This window comes from Crocodylus porosus, unplaced genomic scaffold (genome assembly GCF_001723895.1).
Source record: "Crocodylus porosus isolate Cpor-Errol unplaced genomic scaffold, CroPor_comp1, whole genome shotgun sequence".
Classification (NCBI taxonomy): Eukaryota; Metazoa; Chordata; order Crocodylia; family Crocodylidae; genus Crocodylus; species Crocodylus porosus.
Genome location: NW_017728906.1, coordinates 23,984,011 through 24,006,027, shown reverse-complemented (window position 1 = coordinate 24,006,027; position 22,017 = coordinate 23,984,011). Strand labels below are relative to the sequence as shown.

General features: G+C 40.8%; 1 protein-coding gene across 1 annotated transcript in view; it reads right to left on the bottom strand.

Moving 5' to 3' along the window:
- Window positions 1-22,017, bottom strand: part of USP25 (ubiquitin specific peptidase 25) — a 157,320-nt gene that overhangs the window by 71,444 nt on the left and 63,859 nt on the right. The window contains exon 8 of the mRNA XM_019557104.1: window positions 4,575-4,661. Within this exon, the coding sequence (XP_019412649.1) occupies window positions 4,575-4,661 (87 nt within the window). The remainder of the gene's footprint in view (window positions 1-4,574; window positions 4,662-22,017) is intronic.

Genomic DNA, 22,017 nt, shown 5'->3' with positions numbered 1-22,017 from the left:
ATCTTTGAATTCAAATTTGGCCAAATTGAATCTGGATAGTGATTCAAGTCACTGAATCGAATAACGTCCCTCCAAATCACCGAATCCAAATCCAAACTGAACACTTTCCGCGTTGCACAGGCCTACTGTTTGTGCACCCCATTCTGTTTATTACAGCCTGCAACACTGTGGTTCATGGCTACTGATGCTTAGATGGCCTTTACCGAATGATCCAGTAGTGTTGTGATGCTGCTGCCACACTCTTGCACAGAGCTTGCAGCTGCGCAAGATATGGAGCAGGGTCTCACCATTGTAGCCACACCTTTGACACCTCTTATCTTGTCAGATGTATCAGATGACGCCAACAGGCATTTGAGACAGGCTCATTGGATGATGCACCACTCTACAAAGCACATGAAGTTCCCATAAAGCATGAAGTGGTTGCTGGTGTGGCCACTTTGAGGTGACCTCAAAGACCCTGTCCTGGTCAGATTTCAACTTCATGTCATAGAAGTACTTAGGCAGCATAGGATCCTTCAGGAACCTCTCAAGGAACAATAGTGATCTGGTTGTCAGTTGGAGCTGGGATTACCAAGACCTCCAGCACCTACCGCTCCTCACACCATTTCTTGGAGCACTGACACAGAGCTGATGCACTTCCCAAGGCACCACATGGCAAGGCCTTACTGTGGAGCTGAGCCTACGAAGTCCCTGCCACCTCATCTAAACTTTCCTGAGCTAGTTGTTGGAGGCCACATGGCCTGGTCCTTGCTGGATGGTGGCCTAGTAATCTTCCTTTTGGTGTCTCTTTCAGGGCACCAGCAGCAATGTTGTGTACCATATCGAGGCAGGTCAGTAGGCAGAAAGCATAGGTGACTACTGCAGTGTTATAGAGGTCTCCTATATATGAAGGACACTGGTAACCCTCTGCAAATAGGGGATAAGCAGGATCTCATCCTGGCCCATAATAGCATATTCACCCACTTCTTTAGGAACTGCATGATTTCACCATCTCCTTTCTTGAGAGTTGTCTTAGGGACTGGTGTCTTCTCAAGAACAATAATATATGAGAAACAGAAGTGTTTATAATATAAATCTTCTTCCAGGAGGCCAGCAGGGAGGAGTCGAGTTTGTGGGCGCTCTGCACAATCCCAGGGATAATCTCTTCCAGAGTCTGTCTCACCAGGGGACTAGTGGCATGCCCCCATGGAAGTAGGCCTCACTCTCCTTCAGATGCCTCATGGGCTCACCCTGTGTCTTGCCAGTAGCAGCCAGGACTGCGTTTCTTTCCCTGCAGTCGATATGCAGAGAGAGACATTTTGGAGGCATTGAAGAAATCAAGCCCTATCCACCCAGCTACCACAGAACTTAGCATCCTCTGGAGATCACTGGGCTCATCAGCAGTGAGGACCAGGTTGTTTGCATAGGCCAGAATTATCAAATTATGGCCATCCTGTCTTTTGCACCTAATGCTTCTATTGATGCATCCCAAAACAGCATTCACCTTTTTTGACACTACATCACACTGCAGACCCGTACTGAATCTGATCTATTAAGACTCCCAGATCCTTCTTTGAGGGGCTGCCATCCAGTCAAGTGTCACCCATTTTGTATTTATGATTATTCTTCCTGAAGCGTAGCACCTTGCATTGGTTAGTATTGTAATTCATGCTGCTAGCTCCAGTCCAGATTTCCAAACTTCCAAGATCCTTCCAAATTCCACACCTGTCCTCCAATGTGATCACAGTCCTTCCCAGTTTCATGTCATCTGCAAACATGCTCAAGAAGCTTTCTATGCATCCAAATTAGTAGTAAATACATCTATTAATAAACAATATAAATTTAATTATTTACGTTTAATTAATTGCATTTGTTTATAGATCAATAAAGTACACAGTACAGACCCCTTTAGAACTCCACTCAAAACCTCCTGCTATTCTGATATGTATCCATTTATAACTACCCTTAGCTTGCAGCTAGTAAGCCAGTTGTCTATTCACCTTATAATAGTTCTGTCCAGCCCACATTTCTCCAATCTGTTTATGAGAAAGTCACGTGGGACCTTGTCAAAAGCTTTGCTAAAGTCCAGCAACACTATATCCACAACATTTCCTTCATCTACCCAAGTAGTTACTTTGTCAAAAAAGGAGATCAAGTTTGTTTGACACAATTTGGTTTTTAGTAAATCCATGCTGGCTGCTTATGATCAGCCTTTCATAGAATCACAGAGAAATAAAGCTAGAAGGGACCCCCATAGGTCATTTACTCCAATCCCCTGCCTTGGGCACGATCACCCCTATCCAAGCCATACTATGCAAATCTATGGTCTAACCTCTTAGCAAAACCAGTCTACCATGATACAACCCAAGACATAATGCTCTAACCTGCCACAGGTAAAGCAGGGGGAACCACAGTAGCCAATGTCTTCCTGATGTAAAGGCTGTTAATACAGTCAGAAGATCCCAGGAAGTGGGCCATGCCCCCTCCACCAGATGCTTGCAAATTAACTTCTTTATGATATGCTCCAGTTCCTTCCCAGGTACTAAGGTGAGGTTAAACCATCTGCAGTTTCTTGTGTTCCCCTTTTTGCCTCTTTTAAAGAAGGGCACATCCATGGCCCTTTTCCAGTCCTCTGGTACCATGTCCACCTCTCACAACTTGATGAATATCATTGTCAAAGGCTCCAACATCTCTTTTTCCTGTCCCTTCAGTAGCCTTGGATGCAGTTCACAGGCCCTGATGACTTAAATATATTCAACAACTCTCCAACTGTCTGTCCTGTTATTTCATCCTTCAGCTTGCTGCCTTCTTTATCCAAGTAACCATTATTAAACATCTGGATGGAGCTTAATTCTACAGCAAAGAATGATGCAAACTAGCTGTTAGTAATTCTGCCTTACTTGCATTTTCTGTTTAGATATACCCCTAGTTGTTTAACAGTAGATCTGCAGCTTCCTTTGTCTTTTTTTCTCACTAATGTATTTAGAGACATTCTTCTTCTTGTCTTTAACCTCTATTGCCAGGTGTGACTCCTACTTTCATCTTTATCCATTTCGTCATTATCCATCCAAATCATTCTTTCATCCATTATATTGGTGCCACATCCTTCACCTTTTATCTTCACCCAAATGCATTACTTTCTGCTATCTTCTTCCTCCTGAACCAGGGAACAAGTGTACGAGTTTGACATATGAAGTGACCACAGGTGTTCCTCAGACTCTAAACAGCAGGTCATTAGCATAACCATGCTTGCACTGTTGCCTTCCCTATCTTTCAACACTATACAATTGAGTAAGTCAGGTAATTATGCATTTCCTCTAACATCCAGGAGGGAGGAAACTATTATTATGCCTATTCTGTCATATGGGGGACTGAGTCAGAGGGACTGATTCACCCAAAATGACACAAGAAGTCTTAAGCAGAACCTAGAATTCATCTCCAAGCCCAGTTCTAGTACTGTCAACAAAAAAGGCCAGTGTTTATCCAAGTCCTTCACAAATCTGTTGGGAAAGGATGAGTTAACTATCAGCACTAAATTTCTAATCCAGAATGGCAGGTAATTTAACACCGGGGGTGGGGGGGGAAATCACACTTGTGGCTAGACCTACTACACTACTCATTTTGCTGGCAAAACAGAGCTGGCCAGGGTGAGATGAGGTCTAACTTGTAACTAATTATGGTAAGCCTTCAGAACTGGGGTAACTCACTTCATATTAGGATGGGATGGGAGAGAGAAGGGGAGAGGTGTTAGAACAGGGGTGTCAAAATCATCCCATTCCAGAAGCCAGGTGAGGGGCACAGAGCTACTCTACTGGCTCGATTAGACCCACAGATTGGCCCTATACGCCAGATCCATGTAGTGAACTGCTTGGACTAGCCATGTGTGCTGCTTGCAATGCATACACCAGCTCTACATACCATATTCAGACCACAGCGGTCCCATGCGTGGCATACCGTGGGTGGGGCCAGTCTCAGGTGCAGCCTACATGTGGAACCTGCGCACTGGACCCAGCTAGATCTGGCATGAACTGTGGACCTGACCAGGACCAGCCCCATGATCCAACATGCGTGGCGCAGCCAGCACAGGTGCCATATGTAGCACATGCCCCTGCCTGGCCCTGTGCTGTGTGCAGCCTGCACCAGATGGGCTCTGCACACTGACCCAAGCCAGTATGTGCTGGATGGATGTGGCAAGCAATGCTGCAAGCCAGAGGATATGGTTCTGACAGCAAAATCCAGCCTATAGGTCATACCTTTGACACCAGTGAGTCAGAATAAACTAAGGAGATAAATGGATATATTTAGTATATGCAACACCAACACAAGATGTGTTTTCATAATTGATTACAAAACAGCTACACCAGCAAAACCTTGCAGCTACAAATACAGACTGAAAACAAAATCTAGATCTCCAGACTTCATCCGATATCATGAAAGCATAATGCCCCAGAAAAATATTCCCTTACAGCTAAGCTCAAAGTGTTTAACTTGGTGCCTATGAAATGTTAACAATTTGATATTAGACACATACTGTGAAACTGAGCTGAAACAGAAATGCCATGGTAATCATTAGAAGTATATTTTTCTAATTTTACCTTTTGGTTTCGAGGTAAATCTTGAGCATTTGCAGGTGGACTGTAATTCAAAACTAGTCTTCGAAACTCCAGGAGGTTAAACAATGACTGGGGAAAAAAAAAAAAGAAATATGTAAATGCTTCTGCAGAAAAGTGCTGCCAGTATGCTTTAGCAAAGATCTTTGCTGATGTGTTTGCTTTTGATGACAACATTTACTGTCAAAATGAAGTCATTTCTCAGACCTGAAAAAGGATACCCTTATACCCAACACCTTGTGTAAATTTTTCTCTATCCTGCAGTTTGTTCAATAAAATGTATCACCTAGAAAAACCCTTGCTTTTTGCATCACACACAGACACCCACACATGTGCGCATGCACAACACGTAAAGATAAATAATATTAGGAACTCGGTATGATATGTATGATATAACTTGCTTTCGGTATCTGAAATTTCAATTGAAGTTAGTTTTAAAAAACGCTGGTTGTCCAAGAAAGAAAACAGAAGTTGTTTAGTTGTAAATAGTTAAACCTCCTGGTTGTTTTACTGCATATGCTTTTAAGTATTTACAGAAATTTGAGACACTAACATAATTCTGTGAAGAATGCAGATCTTATTTTACACTGTTTTTGAGTCCCTGTCGCTAAATATCTAATACTAGAGAAGAACTGTTTCTTGCTGCTTTGTCGAGTAGCAGGAAAGAGATGAGAAACTTAATCAAGAGTGTAACAGGCTAGTATAAATCAAACATGAATGATTTAACCCATATTTTGAGATGCCAACTATAAAATCCCATTAAGAATATGACTTGAAGAAAGGAAGGACACACATCTTTCAGATTTCGATGTGGATTTACTCTCTGCTCTATGTTATGAAAGATCAGTTGTCCAACTTGATCCTGTTTTAATTCTTTTAGAGCCCATGTTTATTATACATTATAATATATGGTTCACAAGAACATATAAATTGTCCTGGCCTGATTGCATGATCTCATTTGGCATGGATATTTATTGCTCAAGCCAAATAGGTAAATATTGACAGTGGATACTACTTGTTTTGGAAACAACCAAGATTGAATGCTGTATGTTCCATTAACAGATTTTGATGGCTTGCTCTTTAAAGGTATAAGCAAAATATGGGGAAAATGTTTCTTAGTCTTTGGAATAAATAGGGTCTTAAATGCCCTGGCCTGCCCTGCCCTGGGGACAAACTAAGCCAGATTGCCTGTTTATATAAACTGGAGCAGATTCTGCTTGCTTGTCCTCCTCCACGCCTCAGCAGAAAATTTAACTCAACAATATCATCAACTCACTAATTGCAGTAAAGTTGGTACCTTGCTAGTTTGACCATATATGCGGCAATAAGTACCTTACTGACTGAACAGCTTCACTTACTGGATTTTAACAGACCTACACAAATAGCAATGTACAATTGTTACTACTTCACAAAAAGGCCACATTTAATCATGTAAAAATGAGCCATAATTGAAACTACACATCTAGAAATCACCAAATTAAATATTTCTTAATAACCTGCATGAAGAACTTCGAGAAAAATCTGTTCTAAAAGAAACATAGAACAAAGTGTATAAAACCAGTTTTTAAACATGATTTTCTCCTTTAGGCCTGAAGTAAAAGAAAAGGCTCAGCTTAGTAGATTGTATGTTCATAATTCAGAACCAGACACTTGATTATACTGACAAAACTGTGAATTTAATTTAAATTAATTTACTTGTGTACAGTTTTCTGTAATGTGTGTATGTGTACATCTATTTGGCTAGCTCAGTTGCTGGACAGTATGACAGTAGATGAATTAGTCACGGAGGGAGGCTACTCTTTGCACCTTAAATATCATCAGCTTTTTTTTGTACGCATGACATTGCTATAATTTATTTGATGAAAAGTCCATCAACTGCATGCCATTACATCTTCTCTCACACAGCTGTGCATCATTCAGCTTGAACTTCTAGAATGGCACCTAAGTTAAAAATGTTAATACTTAATTTGTAAATCTGTACAAAGCATACCTGGTATATGTAATCATACTTGTTAGAAAGAGAAAAGATGGGTGTCCTGCAAAGCTTTTGGGGTTTTTTGTTTTTAAACTTATGAAGGGGTCTGAAAGGCATTTTTTTGCTTATGATTACTTAACCTTAGAACAGGGGCGGGCAATTATTTTGGGCAGAGGGCTGCTTACTGAGTTTTGGCAAGCCATCGAGGCCCACATGACAGGCAGCACAGGGCAGACAAATATTCATTTTCTAAATTTTTTTTAGGGGCCCTGCAGGCCAGATAGAGGGGCCTGTCAGGTCGCATCCGGCTCCCCAGGCTGCATTTTGCCCATCCCTGCCTTAGAAATATTAGGAAAAACAATTGTGGTACCCCACGGATTTGTCAGAGATCTTCTTCTTTGGGTAAACGCATATCAACACCTGTTTTAACCTTAGTTGAAAGGCAGGGATGTTCTGATCTTTAGGTGAGCTTTTTTCCACCCCCAAAGTGTTTGTAAGAGGCGCAGGGATGGTGGGAGAACCAAAAGAGTTCTCTCCTATGACTCACCTTCCCGTCTCTAACATGAGAATAACAACACTAACAGATACAAGGTATATTCATTACTGACCACTTGGTTCATTTAGTCAAAATGAATCAAGTGCTCAGGAATAAATACACCTTGTATCAATGATATCAAATATGGCTCAAGGGCCAGATCCAGCCCATAATCTCCACCATCCAGCCACTGGTGCTCCTCCTGGGTCTGATCAGACCCACAGGGAGCACAGCACATGGCCATGGTGCAGGACTGGACTATGGACTGGATCAGGGCCATGGATCCCCTCCCTCTCTCTCCCAACATAAACAGCACGAGTCTCAGACTGGCTGGGGTGGCCACCAGGGCAGGTATGCTGGAGGGAAAAAAAAGGGGGTGAGGATCTGTGGGCTTGATCCAGCCTATGGGCCAGCCTCATCCCATCCTGCTAGCAAGGATGATTAGAGCCAGATATCCTTACCCTATACGAATATTCCCGGTCACCAGATAACATGAGACTGAGCAATGAAACCTGAAATTACTAAATCCCCCCCTAGTCCTAACTTTCTGGTGAATTCCTTACCAAGATACATGTAGCTATCAATAGGAAAGGAGGATGAATAAATATAAAACTATTTCTTAAGCAATGTGAAAATGTACATCAGCAATGGGTAAGCACAGAGCAAAAATGAATTTGAAGATGCATGTCTCTCAGTACAGTAGATCAGTAAGACATTAGAAAAAAGTACTATAAAAGCCCCACTTCTTCCTGGAAGGTAAGTGATTCATACCTGCACTGCTAGAGATAAGTTCAAATTCTCCCCTCTCTCTCATTCCTATTTTATATAACGTGACTACCTAAAAATGAGCAAAACTGGAACCACAAGTTATCAAGCACAGAAAGCAATTCAGTTTAAAGATACATTTGAGCATCACTGTTAAGGTTGGATGTCACAAAATAATGACTATCAAGATGATTCTGAAAAATCTAATATCATCATTAATTTTCTTTGTCTGTATGAAATAGGGATTCCTACCCTAAACCTAGGAATTCTGCAAATTTACATATTATGTGAAATTTTTACTCTCTGAATCTCTTGCATACCTTTATCTCTAATAAAACAAAATAGACATGAGTCATCTTTATCACCATATATTTTACATCAGAAAGAAGTTTCCATCATGAAAGAAACCTGGAAAGGAGAGTTAAGCCTCAAAGTTGTACTGAAGGAGAATAAATTAAACTCCATCCAAAAAAAATATATTCATATATGACAGGCACCCCTACAAACCAAAATATTTAAAATAAACTGACTTATGGTGCCACAAATAAGAAAGTATATGCATCCATTGTTACACACAGGCTTAGTCATCAGAATGAAGTATTTACTATTAAAAATCTGCATGTTTGAGGTGGAGGCCAATATTCCAGATAAAATTAACTGAATTCTCAGTGCGGTGACAATCATGTAAAAGCATCCATCCCTCTTTTGGGAATTTAAAGCTGACTAAGAGTTGTTCGTTGTAGCCTTGTCGGTTTAAGGATGTAGGCAGACAAGGTTCCTTGGGTAAATGTGATATCTTATTAAACAAATTAAATAGTTGGAAACATTGTTCTTCACAAGCTTTCAGGTGCAAGCACCCTTCCTCAGCCACAGGGAAAGTTTGTTGTTGCTTTGAGTGCTCTCCTGGGTGGAACGGAAGCTTGAAGAAGGGTGTTTGTACCCGAAAGCTAGCAAAGAACAATTATTTAGCTGGTGTAATAAAAGATATCACATTTACCCAAAGAAACTTGTCTGCTTATAAAGGTGAATAAGAAGCATTCTTGTTACTCAAACATCTCTGAACCATGACCAAAAATACTGAAAATCCCATTTATTACAAAAACCTTATCCATCTATTATTCTTTTTTTCATATATGTGTGTGTACATAGGCAGAGTCAAAGAGCAACAATCTAATTTTTAAGCCAATAGCTAAGTTCCAATCACCTGAGAAGAAGTAGAAAGGGCAATAAGTCAGCAAAAGAGGGTTTCTAGCTCTGGGCACAAGGAAGAATATGAATGGACGAAAGACAAGACCTCTATCCCTGTGCCTTTCATTATATAGAAACTAGCAAGAGGTTGACAGGAAGGTTGAAGGGAGTGCAAAAAACATCCAAGAGCAAAATTGAGTAATATGAAACAATTAGTACCGAAAGAAATTCTGGGATCATCTGGCTCAGCTCAGGGATGACAGGGAAAAAATAGGGTACAAACAGATGCAACAATCACAGTGATACCAAAGGATACAGAAAACAAGCTGTTAAGATGCATGATTCTGTAGTGATACAAATTTAGTAAAACTGCTTTTGCTTTAACTCAGCTTCATTCAGGGTCAAAGTTGGGGAAACGTGGTAACTTGCATTGCTACAGGATATCACAGATATGTAACAGATTGTAACAGCTGCTGCATACTTCTGAACAGCAGCTCCCTCTTCCCTTCTAAAACAATTGAAATGGTTGCTCATACCCACAGGGGCAACTTCCAGCATATCACAAGGAAGTAAAAAAAAAATCTGTTTAAGGAATAAAATAAAGCTATAAAAATATTAAAACTTCTCTTTGTATGTGGGCTTCTGATTTCCAATTTGGACATATAAAAGGCTACTAAACTAAAAATAACAACTTTATAACTATTACTATAAACAGACAATGAAGTCTGTCTTAACATTGAACATCCTTATCCTTTGTACTCAGAGAGTTAACAAATACCATGCAATATTGTATTAAATTGTTAATGTGTGCAAACAATGAACACATTAAAACCAAAAAAGCAAGCCAGATGAAAGAAACATTAGCAAATCGTTTTGCTATTGTTTAGTGACAGCTGCCACTATAATGCTAAAATTATAAGAAATGTAATGACATTAATAAGTCTTTCAGGGTAAGAGCATCCCTAACTTTTGCTTCTAGACACAGGACGATCAATCAGGCTTTATCATTATAGTTTCAGACAGACATTCTCTTAAGGGATTCTTTCAATTTCTAGGTCCACAGATTGTCAACACACAGTACTAAAATCAGCTGCTTCAATGGCACATGCATAACTACTTCTACTGCTCGAAAATATTCAACTGTCAGCTTTTTTCTCATTTCTATCTCAAAAGAAACAAGGCAAAAATATATCTATGCAGAAAATACTGAAAATAGTTTACTAGCCTATCATTTCCCATACTACCAGGTAATTGAGGAACTAAATAACCAGGTAATTCAGGCCATTTTATACATCCTTCATAATGGCATCCCTGAACTGAGCTTGTAAAGGTTAAGAATTGAAGGAATTAATTACTTAGTCATTTTCTCTCAGAATCGGAGAGCAAGAGATGTTCAGGGTTAAACAAGGAAGGTTTCTGTATCATAAGATGCATCTTTACCTAATCAGTAATAAATTATAACATTGTATGATTTGATTAAAGATTGTCCATGCAACAAAAAGGAGATGATACATCCCCTATGAATCAACAAATTCTGCAAAATGAGGAAATAACAAGAGTGAGTATCTCACCAAGGTAACAAATACTGAAAACATGATATCAGATATCCAAGGTTGCAATTAAAGCCTCGTAATTAACATAGCCTTTGTGTGTTGGCAGTTATGTGGAATGAAACGGGCATATCGTTAAATGCTGGCAGACTCATTGGTGGGGTCACATTCAGGTTTCCTTTTCCAAGTGCAGCTGTTCCTCTTTCTTGACTTGCACTGGTTTGCATTATTTTTCTGCCGTGAATTGGGTTAACTATGGTGATGGCACCATGATGGAGATGTGTACAATGATGAAAATGTGTCAGCAGTGCAAAATGACAAGCTGTCTATTCAGTAAATTAACATTAAAATTTAAGAGTCAGATGGCTTTAAAAAAAAAAAAAAAAAAAGCCTAAAAACTAACCAGAGACAAATGTAAGAATGTAAGAGGGTTTAACTGGAAGGAAACTGAAAAAAAGAAGGTACTTTTCAAGTAGTACTAATAAAGCAACTTCACAAAAAAGAGAAAGTGATCATGGATGTCTGGAACATTGTTCAATGATACAATGGTAGCTAGATTATATTAATAAGCAAGATGTTTTATGAGTTTGAGTCATATATTATTTTTACTGCAATCAACATTTTAATGCATTTCCTCAGAGCCATCCAGTTCATATGTCCTTAGTTCACTAGGAAAGAGACTATTGTCCTCTTTTGTTCTGTACAGCACCTAAAAGTGAGCTAGATGGTTTAAGAAAAATCAACTATTTTCTCTTTAAGAAAGTAAAGAACAAGATTAGGCCTTGTTTGGTCCCGGTTATTTTGATATATTGCTTGAGGTTGCTGACTGCAGGTAATCCAATTAGTTTCACTAGCATTTTCCTAGCAAAAAGAGAATAATACCATTTAGGTGAACACATCCATTCCAGAAGCAGCTACAGTAATTGCAAGTGAGGGGTGGGGAGTGGTAATCATATGCAAGACCTATCTACACAGAAGCATATTCTTTCAAAAAATATGAACTAGGAAGTTGCGTATTGTGTGTGTGTAGCGGGGGGAGGCGTTGTTTGTTTGCTTTTTCAGGAAGTTTGCTGGGGAGGGGTTGGTTTTGTTTGTTCATTTCTTTTTAATTTGATCTCTACTTTGGGCCTAAACCAAAGCACTGAGGTTAAGAAAAGAAACAAAACAGAAACAGAAACAGAAAAGAAGAGAAGAGAAAAAGAAACCGTATGAAACATGCTGTTCCTCATCAGACAGAGACACAGCCATCCGTATGTGGTAAACCAAACTACCTATAAAAGGTTAAGTGGTTTGCAATGAAAACCTACTTCACTAAACCCTCTGTTGAAATGGTTTATTGGCTTAAACTGAAGACTGATCAGTTAAGGATTGCAGTTTATCAAGAGATACTATACAAAAATAAAAAGGAGGGAACACAAACGATGGAGAAACTTTATGATTTTAGAAACAAAGTATTTTTTAACACACAAAAGAGAAGACGCATTAGGTTGCAAAGTCAAGCAAGCAAGATTGAGAACTCTCAGATTCATGCTTCTGTAACCTTAATTCTGCCCTCATGGAGGGTGAGCTTGTCTACCAATGATCTCAATCAGGATGCCACAAGACCATTTCAGGAGTGCTGCTGCTTCCCCCAACATGTGCAACTGCTCTAGCTCCTCTGTTTCTGAAAGGACCATTCAGGGATGGACCAGGAAGCAGCTGCTGTAGGAGAGGCCTCCACTGCAGCCCAGCCTAAAAGAAGGTTGCACTGGAGTAAGTAGAGGGAGCAAGAGGGTTACAAGCCCCAAGTGCTAACTTATAGGGGGTGCCCCCAGGTCACCTCCCCCTGCTTGTGTCCATTGCCAGTATTTCCTTATGGGAACTCTTAGGCCTCCTCCCCCCCTGCCCCATACAGTCTGCCTGCTATAAGCCGCTCATTGACCACTGCTGCTGCCTATGGGATCCACACAATGAGGGTAAGATGACTGCTATAGGTCATAAAAGCAGCCCTCAATACAGAATAGAGAGGGCTAGGAAAGCAGTAGGCAGCTTGGGTGTTGCAGAGGGTATACAGAAAAATGCACAGAGCAGGGAAGAAAGTGGGGACAAGCTGAGGTGAGCATAGGTTGACCACCCATTTCTAATTGGGTGAAACAGTCCAGGAATGAGAACATCCAGTCCAGGTACAGCATTTGTCCCGGATTCACAGTGTCACACAGGGATCCATGGGGAAACAGTGGGTTTCCCCTTGCAGGCTGGCAGATCAAAGCCCCCACAGTAAGGGAGGGAGTGGAACAAGGACTGAAGGCACTGCTCAGCCAGAGCAGTGCATGGGACCAGGGCATGGAGTGGCAGAGCCAGGGACTGCTCATTCAGGGGACAGAGGGCATGGTGGGGCACGTGCCCCTCCGAATTTGTGCATGGGGTGGGAGGACATACAGGCAGCCCACTGAGAGCTCAGGGCTCCCTGCCCTACTCTTGAGGGCCCCACACTGGCCACACTACCATGGCAAGGCACCCCCTGTCCACCTGGTTTTCCAAACATTCCATTTTACAAGCAAGGGAGGACATGTTAAAATAAAGGGAAAATAAAGTTATCTAGATAAACAAATCAAAACAAAACCTGGCATAAAGGACCAAGCATGACCAGACCACTGAAAAGGAAAGCTTTTAATGAATTACAAAGTGGAAGCTCAAAAGTATTACAGGTAATACCTGGATTTGCAGGCACCCCAAGTTGAGGGGGAGGAAAATGGGATTGGCCGAGCCAAGACTATAATCAAGTTCCAAATTGAAACAGTTTTAACCAAGCATCCAGTGGGGTGAAGTATAGGCAACTTTACTCACAGAATCTTTCCAACTGGTTGCTTGCTTCAAATGTCTCATTACATCATTTTCTTCATTTCAGCTTCCTTTTTTTGTTTTTGTTTTTTTCTTTTACAGGTCTGCTCCCTCACCAGCCCTTCCTTTTAACATCATCTTTCTCTTCACTTCTCTTCCCATTTCCCTTTACCCTCTTAACTAGCCCCCTACATTGAATGAAAATAGCATGCTGTTTGTCTGTTCACTCTACTTCTGTGTTATATATTTTCCCCCATCTATTTATACTTTAAATACTGTGGGATGGGGACTGTCTGTTCCTGCACATTTATACAATATCTTGCACAATGGGTTTCTATTGCAGGTACTACTATAATAGGTATAATCAGTATTAGCATAATCCCTTAGAAAAGATCACACAAGCAACCATTTTGAGGCACTATGGAGCAATTAACCAGTTTTAAACCAAAAGGATTGCAAATCATTCTTGAGTTGCATTAAGGGCAGAAGTTTAAATTTGAAGGGAACTGATTGCTGAAAATGTGCTAGCACCCTCCTGCAGGAAGTCGAGAAAGCAATTACAAGGGGAATAAAGGTAGCAGGAGAGCTTAGCAACAACAAAACTGTTCATAGGAAACAACGGCTCTATACATTATTTCCTACTAACAGGGGAAAGACCAGAGGAATTCTATCCATAGCCTTATCTGAGGTGCTGACAAAGTTAAGAGAACTTCCTGAAAATCATCATTTGTTTGGAGGCAAGGGCAGAGGGAAGGAGAGAGAGATTGTGGTTGAAGGATAACTTAAACAACTGGGACTTGAGCCAGGTCATTTTTAAACTTACAGGAAAAGCATCCAAAGAGTTTTTATCTCCAAAACAAAACCCCTGTGGACAGATATGTTCCTATTTCATAGGGCAAACAGTACAGCACAACAAAACATATGCAGAAGGAAAGGTTAAGTGGAAGGGAGAATAGAAAGGGAAGGAGAACCGAAATGCTTAAGGTTTTTCACATTCTGTAGAAAATTTAGCCATAGATCTTTGCACCTTTGGCGAAAATAATTCAACCCACAGCTTTATTAGGTGTCGCTGCCTGTTTTCGTTCAATGATTCAGTGTTCTAAACAAGTTAAAAATTAACAGCATTCAGTTTCAGGTTGTTGTGCTTTCTTCTAAAAGTTTTAAGAATAACAAGCAAGATGGGAAATGGTTTTGATACCTAAAAGTTAAACTAAATTAAGAACATTAGCAAACCTGGGTTAAATCAACAGTTTTAAATAAATAGCTCACAGCAGTGTTACCAGGCTACTATTTATAGAACATTTAATAGCTGAAAATAACATGAAATTTAGAAGGCAGTAAAGTAAGTATAAATTGGAAGTTCCCCAAAATAATTAGTGCACACCGTGGTCTTGGCAAACAGTGAAAACTACCAGTCAGCCTCTACTCTATCATATTCTCAAAGCTAAGTAAAGATTCATCACTAAGTATAAGACATAACTGCCAACATTTCCTTATATGGTTAAAGCTTTCAAATTCTGTAAGTATATGAGAAGTGCAAAGGTAGCAAATGTGGCTGTAGTCTTAATGAGTCTATTCCGTGTACAAGTTTAAATACAATATTAAACCTGAAAGTTACTTACTGCAGTGGGATCACTGCCCAAAGACAGTTATTTACTGCCTTATTTATGCTATAACTAAATAGAAAAATATTTTACTATAGACAGAGGCAGTAGCACTATTGATTACTTAAGTTTTTATCACTTTATTATAAACTGAAAACAGGGACTATAATTTTGCCAGCATTTAACCTTCTGACTGGGACCAGATGAAGAGCTGCCTTGTGTCCTTTGCCACTCTTTCTTTCAATGTACACTCACTCCTTTCATTTCTCTTTCCTCTTAGTTTATTCCCTCTCAATTAAGCCCAATCCCTATCCCTCAAAAAATTGTGGAGAAATAATAGTCCCTCAGTTACTGCCATTACACTGTTCTTTCTGCATGTATGTTATATGCCTTCTCCCACCTATTCATATTTTAAAGCTGCCTGGGACAGGACCTGCTGTTGTGTTCTTGAACCCTAAAGGAGTGGCCATCCTATGGCACAAGTGCCACAAGTGGCATGGGCAGGCTCTTTGTGCAGCACATGGCAGATTGGGGAGAGAGAGCAGACAGCATAGTGGCAGGTAGGGCAGTGAGCAGAAAGCAAAATTGCAGGTTAGGCAGGGAGCACAGCGAAGAAAGCAGACAGAGTAGCAGATAGGGAGGGGAAGACGGTCAGAGTGACACTTAGGGAGGGTACGCAGCTAATTTGTGGCAAGCCTGCCAAAACGGTGGGTCCCCATTGCTCTGCAAAGCAGAGCTCCGATTTTAGTTGGTTTTACTGCACTGCTTGAAAGTGGAACTTGCACAACAAGAAGGCTCTAAGCCAGAGGTTGATAAGCTTTTAGGCACAGCAGGCCAAAATTACTGCAGCTCACATCAAAAATGGGCTGCTGCTTCTGAGTCAACTGCCCTTTCCCACTTGCCACTGAATTGCTATGTGCTTCCAAGCAAACCACTGATCCAATCCCCTCACAACAACGAGTTCCCCCAGCCACTGACATCCTAACGCACATGCAACCATCCACCACATGCTGCTGAAGTTATAACTAAATACAGTGTAGGCTAGACAAAACTTCTTTGCACGCTTGAGCTGTCCATCACCTGTAGGTAACAGACTCCTGCTCTACCCAGACAGCGTGAATAGAAGGAGGAAAGAAAAACTCGAAAAAGAACCACAGGAGGAAAATGAGAAAGGGGAGTGAGGAACTGGAGGGAGACCAGCACTGGGAACTAATGGGTGTAACAGGATGAGGGGGATGGGAGACAAAATACAGGGTGAGACTTGGACTATCTAAGCCTAGGGGCTAGAACAAGACACAGGAGACAGAACTGGAAGGAGGGAAGTTTGGAGCAGATAGGGCACTGGATTTTAGACTTCTGTGTCCACCGGCACCAGCTGTCCTTCAAAGCCTAAAACAGAACCCCAGGACCCTTGCATCACACCACCTGTCTGATTTCAGCAAAAATCTGTGAAAGAACTGTAAAACATGCTTTTGTATAATAATATCTAAATATATATATCTGTGCAATAGATTTACAGGTTTAAACCTAGCTAACAATGTGGGTTTCAATCTTTTGGCACACGATCAAACTGTTTGGGGTTTTTTTCCTCTTTCCTCAGTTTCTTTCTTTTTTTTTTTCCAGAAGAAAGAAACCAAAAGGCCCTGCAAATGAAGACGCGTTAAAGGTTGTCAATTCAAGCACTCAAAGGTCAGCAAGTGCCAGAATTACGACTACATGATTATTCTTAGTTTCACCCCCTAATGTGTTCACATTATGATTCATCAGATAGAAGACAGATTTAAATCTTTCCAAGTCTGATGCCTAAGATCCTAAACCCTAAAGATGCTGGCCTCAGGAAGGATGGGAGGCTGCCAAGGAGCTGACAAACATGCAGGCACATGCAGACTGATGGATAGGATGTTGCAAGAATGACAGTCTTTCCTTACAAATTCCCTGAGACCAGCTGACCCTGGCTGCTGGTTAAGAAAAGCAGACCAAGGCATAGGTAGGTGGAATTGCATGTACAGGCCTCTACTGTATACTATATACATTTGAGTCAAATAAACAAAGGTTTGTTTTAAGACAGGTGTTTGAGTCACTAATCAGCCACTGCCATGGGCTATCAAAGGAAAAGGTTTATGGGGGCAAAACTCAATTAGGCCAGTTGGTTAATGTGATTGGGAAACATGGAGCTTGCAATCAAGATGTCCATTTAAGAGAAGCAAAATTACATTTTGCAAACTGAGCCAACCCCATCACCTGTTACTGCAATGCAAGAGCGATAATATAAAAAGAGTGAAGTACAGCACAGCTGGCAACCATAACGCATGTAACCACACAGGATGTTTCTTCTTCACACAGGAAGAACCCGGTCTCATTGCACTATATGGACAGGACTCGTAGAATATGCAACTATTCTGTATTTTGTTTTGTCCTCATTGTTCAATGCATTTCTCCTCTAGATAATACTTACTAGACAATATTTAAACCAACATTTAAGCACACAATTATTAATAGCTGTTTTTTGCAATATATTAATTAAAACACCACAGAATCGGTAAGTTGCACAAACTTCTAACTGTTCATAACTACTCATTTTATATCATACCTTGATCCCCTCCAACCCTCCTCTATAACTAGTTACAACCTAAGGTAGGCCCTTATCTTACATACTAAACTAGATTTACAGACTGCACACATGGCTAGATTTACACACAAGAGTAGCCCCATGGGTCTCAACAGGAGAGAGTTTTGCAAATCAAGGTTTTAGGTTGTAAACTTTTAGGAAGAGAAAACATCTTCCTATGGACAATCATGGGCCTGTCCTGACTGTCATGTCCAAGGTCTACTTCAATACATAAGGCAGGAATGAATGCTGGGTTCACAAGACTCCAGACAGGTGATCATCCAACCTCCTCTTGAATTTGCCCAAGGTAGGGGCCAGGACCACTTCCCTGGGAAGTTGGTTCCAGATTTTGGCCACCTTAACTGTAAAATTTTGCCTTCTGATCTCTAACCTAAACCTATCCTCCACCAGCTTATTACCATTGTTCCTTGTCACCCCAGGTGGTGCTGAGGAGAAAAGGGCTCTACCTATTTGCTGTTGATCTTCCCTGATAAGTTCGTAGGCAGCCACCAGGTCTCTCCTCAGCCTCTTTTTGCTGAGGCTGAACAGGTTCAGGTCCCTCAGTCTCTCCTTGTAGGGCCTGTCCTGCTGCCCTCTCACCAAGCAGGTACCCCTCCTCCGAATGCTCTCCAGGCTGGCCGCATCCCTCTTGAAGTGTGGCACCCAGTACTGGACACAGTACTCCAACTGCGGCCTGACCAAGGTTGCACAGAGGGGGAGTATCACCTCTCTGGATTGGCTTGAGATGCACCTTTGGATGTATGGCAAGGTATGGCTGGCCTTGCTGGCTGCGGTCTGGCATTGGCAGCTCATGTTCATCTTGGAGTCAATAATGACTCCAAGACCCTGTTCCACCTCAGTGCTTTCAAGAGGGGAACTCCCCAGCCTGTATGTATGCTGTGAATTCCTTGTCCCAAGGTGCAGCACCCAGCATTTGTCTACATTGAACCCCATCCTATTCTTATCTGCCCACTTTTGTAGTCTGTCTAAATCTGTTTGCAGCCTCTCTTGCTCTTCAACTGTGTCCACCTCACCCCACATCTTAGTGTCATCAGCAAACTTGGACAGTGTGCTTTCCACTCCCTCGTCCAAGTCGCTGATGAAGATGTTAAACAGTGAGGGCCCGAGGACTGAGCCCTGGGGTATCCCATGGCTCACATCTCGCCAGGCTTTAAGTCGTGTCTTGGCAGGTAAGAGAAGGAGGAAATGCTTGTTTTATCCCAGCTTTTTTTTTTCTTATACCCCCTGCCCCCCATCAATAAGAATGTATTTGTAGTCTGCGTCTAGTTTAAACATTGTATTTTTTATATGGAATCCTTAATGGGACTTATATTAAAGCTACAGAACATTAATATGCAGTATTAGTTTATAGTGGGCTTGTATATTTTACACCTCAGCTTGCAAATATGTTATATTTGCAAAGACTCATTTTCCCTATCCATAATGGAGAGACAAAAATCCTTTTGTATACAATCTACATATAAAATAACTTCTAGAGATGATCAGTCCTCCCCACAAGTTTTTGCTGCCACCCATCTATAACTTAAAGTTTTAAATAATTGACTCTTTCAAATTCATTTGGAATTAGCTATTAATCATCATATTCAAGAAAAAATTAGATGAACAATGGGCAGACAGTGAGAAAATAAAACAATGCTGCCTGAAATAAGCAATACATTAAAATTCTTAAACCTGCAAGCGTTTCTACAATGCAGGATAGGGAAAAGAGATTGTTTTGTTATGAGTTTTTCCTAATATACTATGTAACATAATCTAAACAAAAATGAAAACAGAGAGATCAATAATATCTAATGTTAACTAATCAAATGTGTCAGGTTTCAAAGTGCTCCTAAGAAAGCTTGAAATACTTTCAACATAGCTGATGCAAGCCAAGAAGTCCATCCATCCTGCAGTTAAATAAATACTGGATTAGATAACATCCAAAATTAAACCACATGTAGTTTACTGGTATGGTTGTTTGAAACATAATTCTCCCTAGTTGACTGACAACACTTAACCCATGTTTTCAACAATATAGATTAAGAAAAATCAAACAAAAATATATTTTTATTTCGACTGATGTTTTCTAGTTCTGAACAATTACAGTCTACCAAGTTCTAATACTGTAATTGTGAATGCAAGAGATTTCACAGTATGAGTGATGACCATAAAATCTGACCTGTCCTCTTTATAATCCATTTTCAAGGTATAAAGTTGCACAAGGGGCGTCACTTAACATGAGATCATAGCATAGAAATCTATGCTGAACCTAACTGTCACAATTCAGTGTTCCCACTGGTTAACAGAATGAAACTCAGAGGACACAAAAAATATATCCTGAAAAAGTTGACATTTTTAACATTTTTTTAAAAAAGTACTTACAACAATACTGTCACATTTCCAAAAAGATGGAAAGCAATCTGTAAATGAGATGTTGGTAAAGCAGCAAGTTAATGGGATGCTAAGGCATCTTGTAAATGTTGGGGGTAAAATAAACCTGCTTTCCAACATCAAAGCAATGTTCCTATTAAAAAGAAACAATGTGTATGCGTGCGCACGCGCACACACACACAGAGCTGAAGAACTTCAGGAAAGTATAAAATTCAGACACGTTAGCATTCAATTAGTTTACAAGACCCTGGAAGAGATAAGGGCTAAAAGCAAAATAAGAAACTAACTGGGCTGTGTTCACCATTCAAGTCATGAAAGACCACCCACAGAACAAAAGGAACAGCAAGGTGGATTTTTACCATTTTCCCTCCCCCTCCCTCTTTACAGTGCAAGATGTTAGCTGTAATTCAGGTTTAAAAAAAGCGCGTTTGAAATATCATGGTTTTAATTCAATTTGTCAAAAAGCAGAGATAAAGAAAATGATGTATCAAGTATGTTTCAACATATCAGACAGTACTCTGCATAGGGAACTGCTGTAGATTATTGAAGAAACTTGTCTTGGTGATTTTCACAAAGCACCCTCCTGCTTCCCCTCTCCGGTGACATATAATTTTGGAAATACCCATGAAAATAAATAGAAATTAAAATGTCAGTGCTTCAGTTTTTACTAAATCCTACCACTTCATAAGTATTATATACAAAAAAAAATATTACATTCACTACTAGCATATTAAGTTTTACTCAAATAAGAATATGGTGACACACCTATCCATTTGATCAATACCCTTCCTTTCAAGGAAGCCTACTACAATTAATAGGATTGCTCACTGAAAAGGTATTTCACAATGAGTATAAGTGGCAGAATTTGGTCTTTCCTGCATAAGTCAGAATAGCTCGGGCATGTTTCTACAGCAATATAACCCATTCATAATGCAATCTTGCAGTGACAAAAAGTTGCTATCCCTATTGGCTTCACAGCCAGATCTATTTCTCATTTAACCATGCTAACAATACTTCAAGTCTAATTCTACTCAACACTTCTAGTCTAATTTCAACCTTAATTTCCTGGCATACCAATAATGACTACTGAAAACTGCTTTCACTGCTTTACTAACATAAAAAGATCACAATGACAGCTTTTAAATGCTTCTGATGTTGTGATTCTACATCTTTTAAAAATTACTGATACACATAATTAACATACTACACACTACAGTACATACTACAGATTAACACAATAATTGCACATACACATTGACTGGACTAGCTAAACTAACTCAAAACAACATGACTAGGCATTGGACCTTTTTTCCTTCCCAAATTCCTGCCTGTCATCCATCTCCTGTTTTTCTGTGCACACACTTTACTGCTGCCCTATAAATGATTCACTGCTCAGTGAAGGGATTGCAACATCTCCATAAAACTGTATCATCAGCAGGGACCCAGGTTTTCCGTTTCCCACAGAAAAATGGAGAAAATCCCAGATTTTACCCTTTACTGGAGGAAAATGTGGATTGCTCATTTTAGGGGAGAAACCTGCAGATTCTTCAGTTTTGCAAAGAGCTGACTGCTGGCTGGCTGAATTCCAGCCTGAAAGGAGCTGGGGGGAGTGGGAGAAGGGCAGTCAGGCAGGGGGTGCCATTTGCATGCATATGCACGTGACCAGTAAGTGGGGGGGAAGGGGGATTGAGGCCCCCATAGGGAGAGAAGGAGGGAGCTGGGCAGGTCTGGACAATACGTAGGGCTTGGGGCTCGGGGCTGCGTGGCCACAGGGCCCCAGCATAGGGTGGGACAAGTCTGTGGGCAGCTCATCCTAGGGGTGGGGGAATGGCCTCCCCACCCTGTTGCCCTCCCCTGGGGTCTCTGCAGCTCAGCAGGTGCAACCCAGCATTGCAGAGAACAGCAGGGCTGTGTGGGGATCTCCTTGCCACTGCAAGCTCCTTGCTGCCCTGGAGAGGCGTCTCCTGTGTGTGGAGCAGCAGCAGGGCAGCA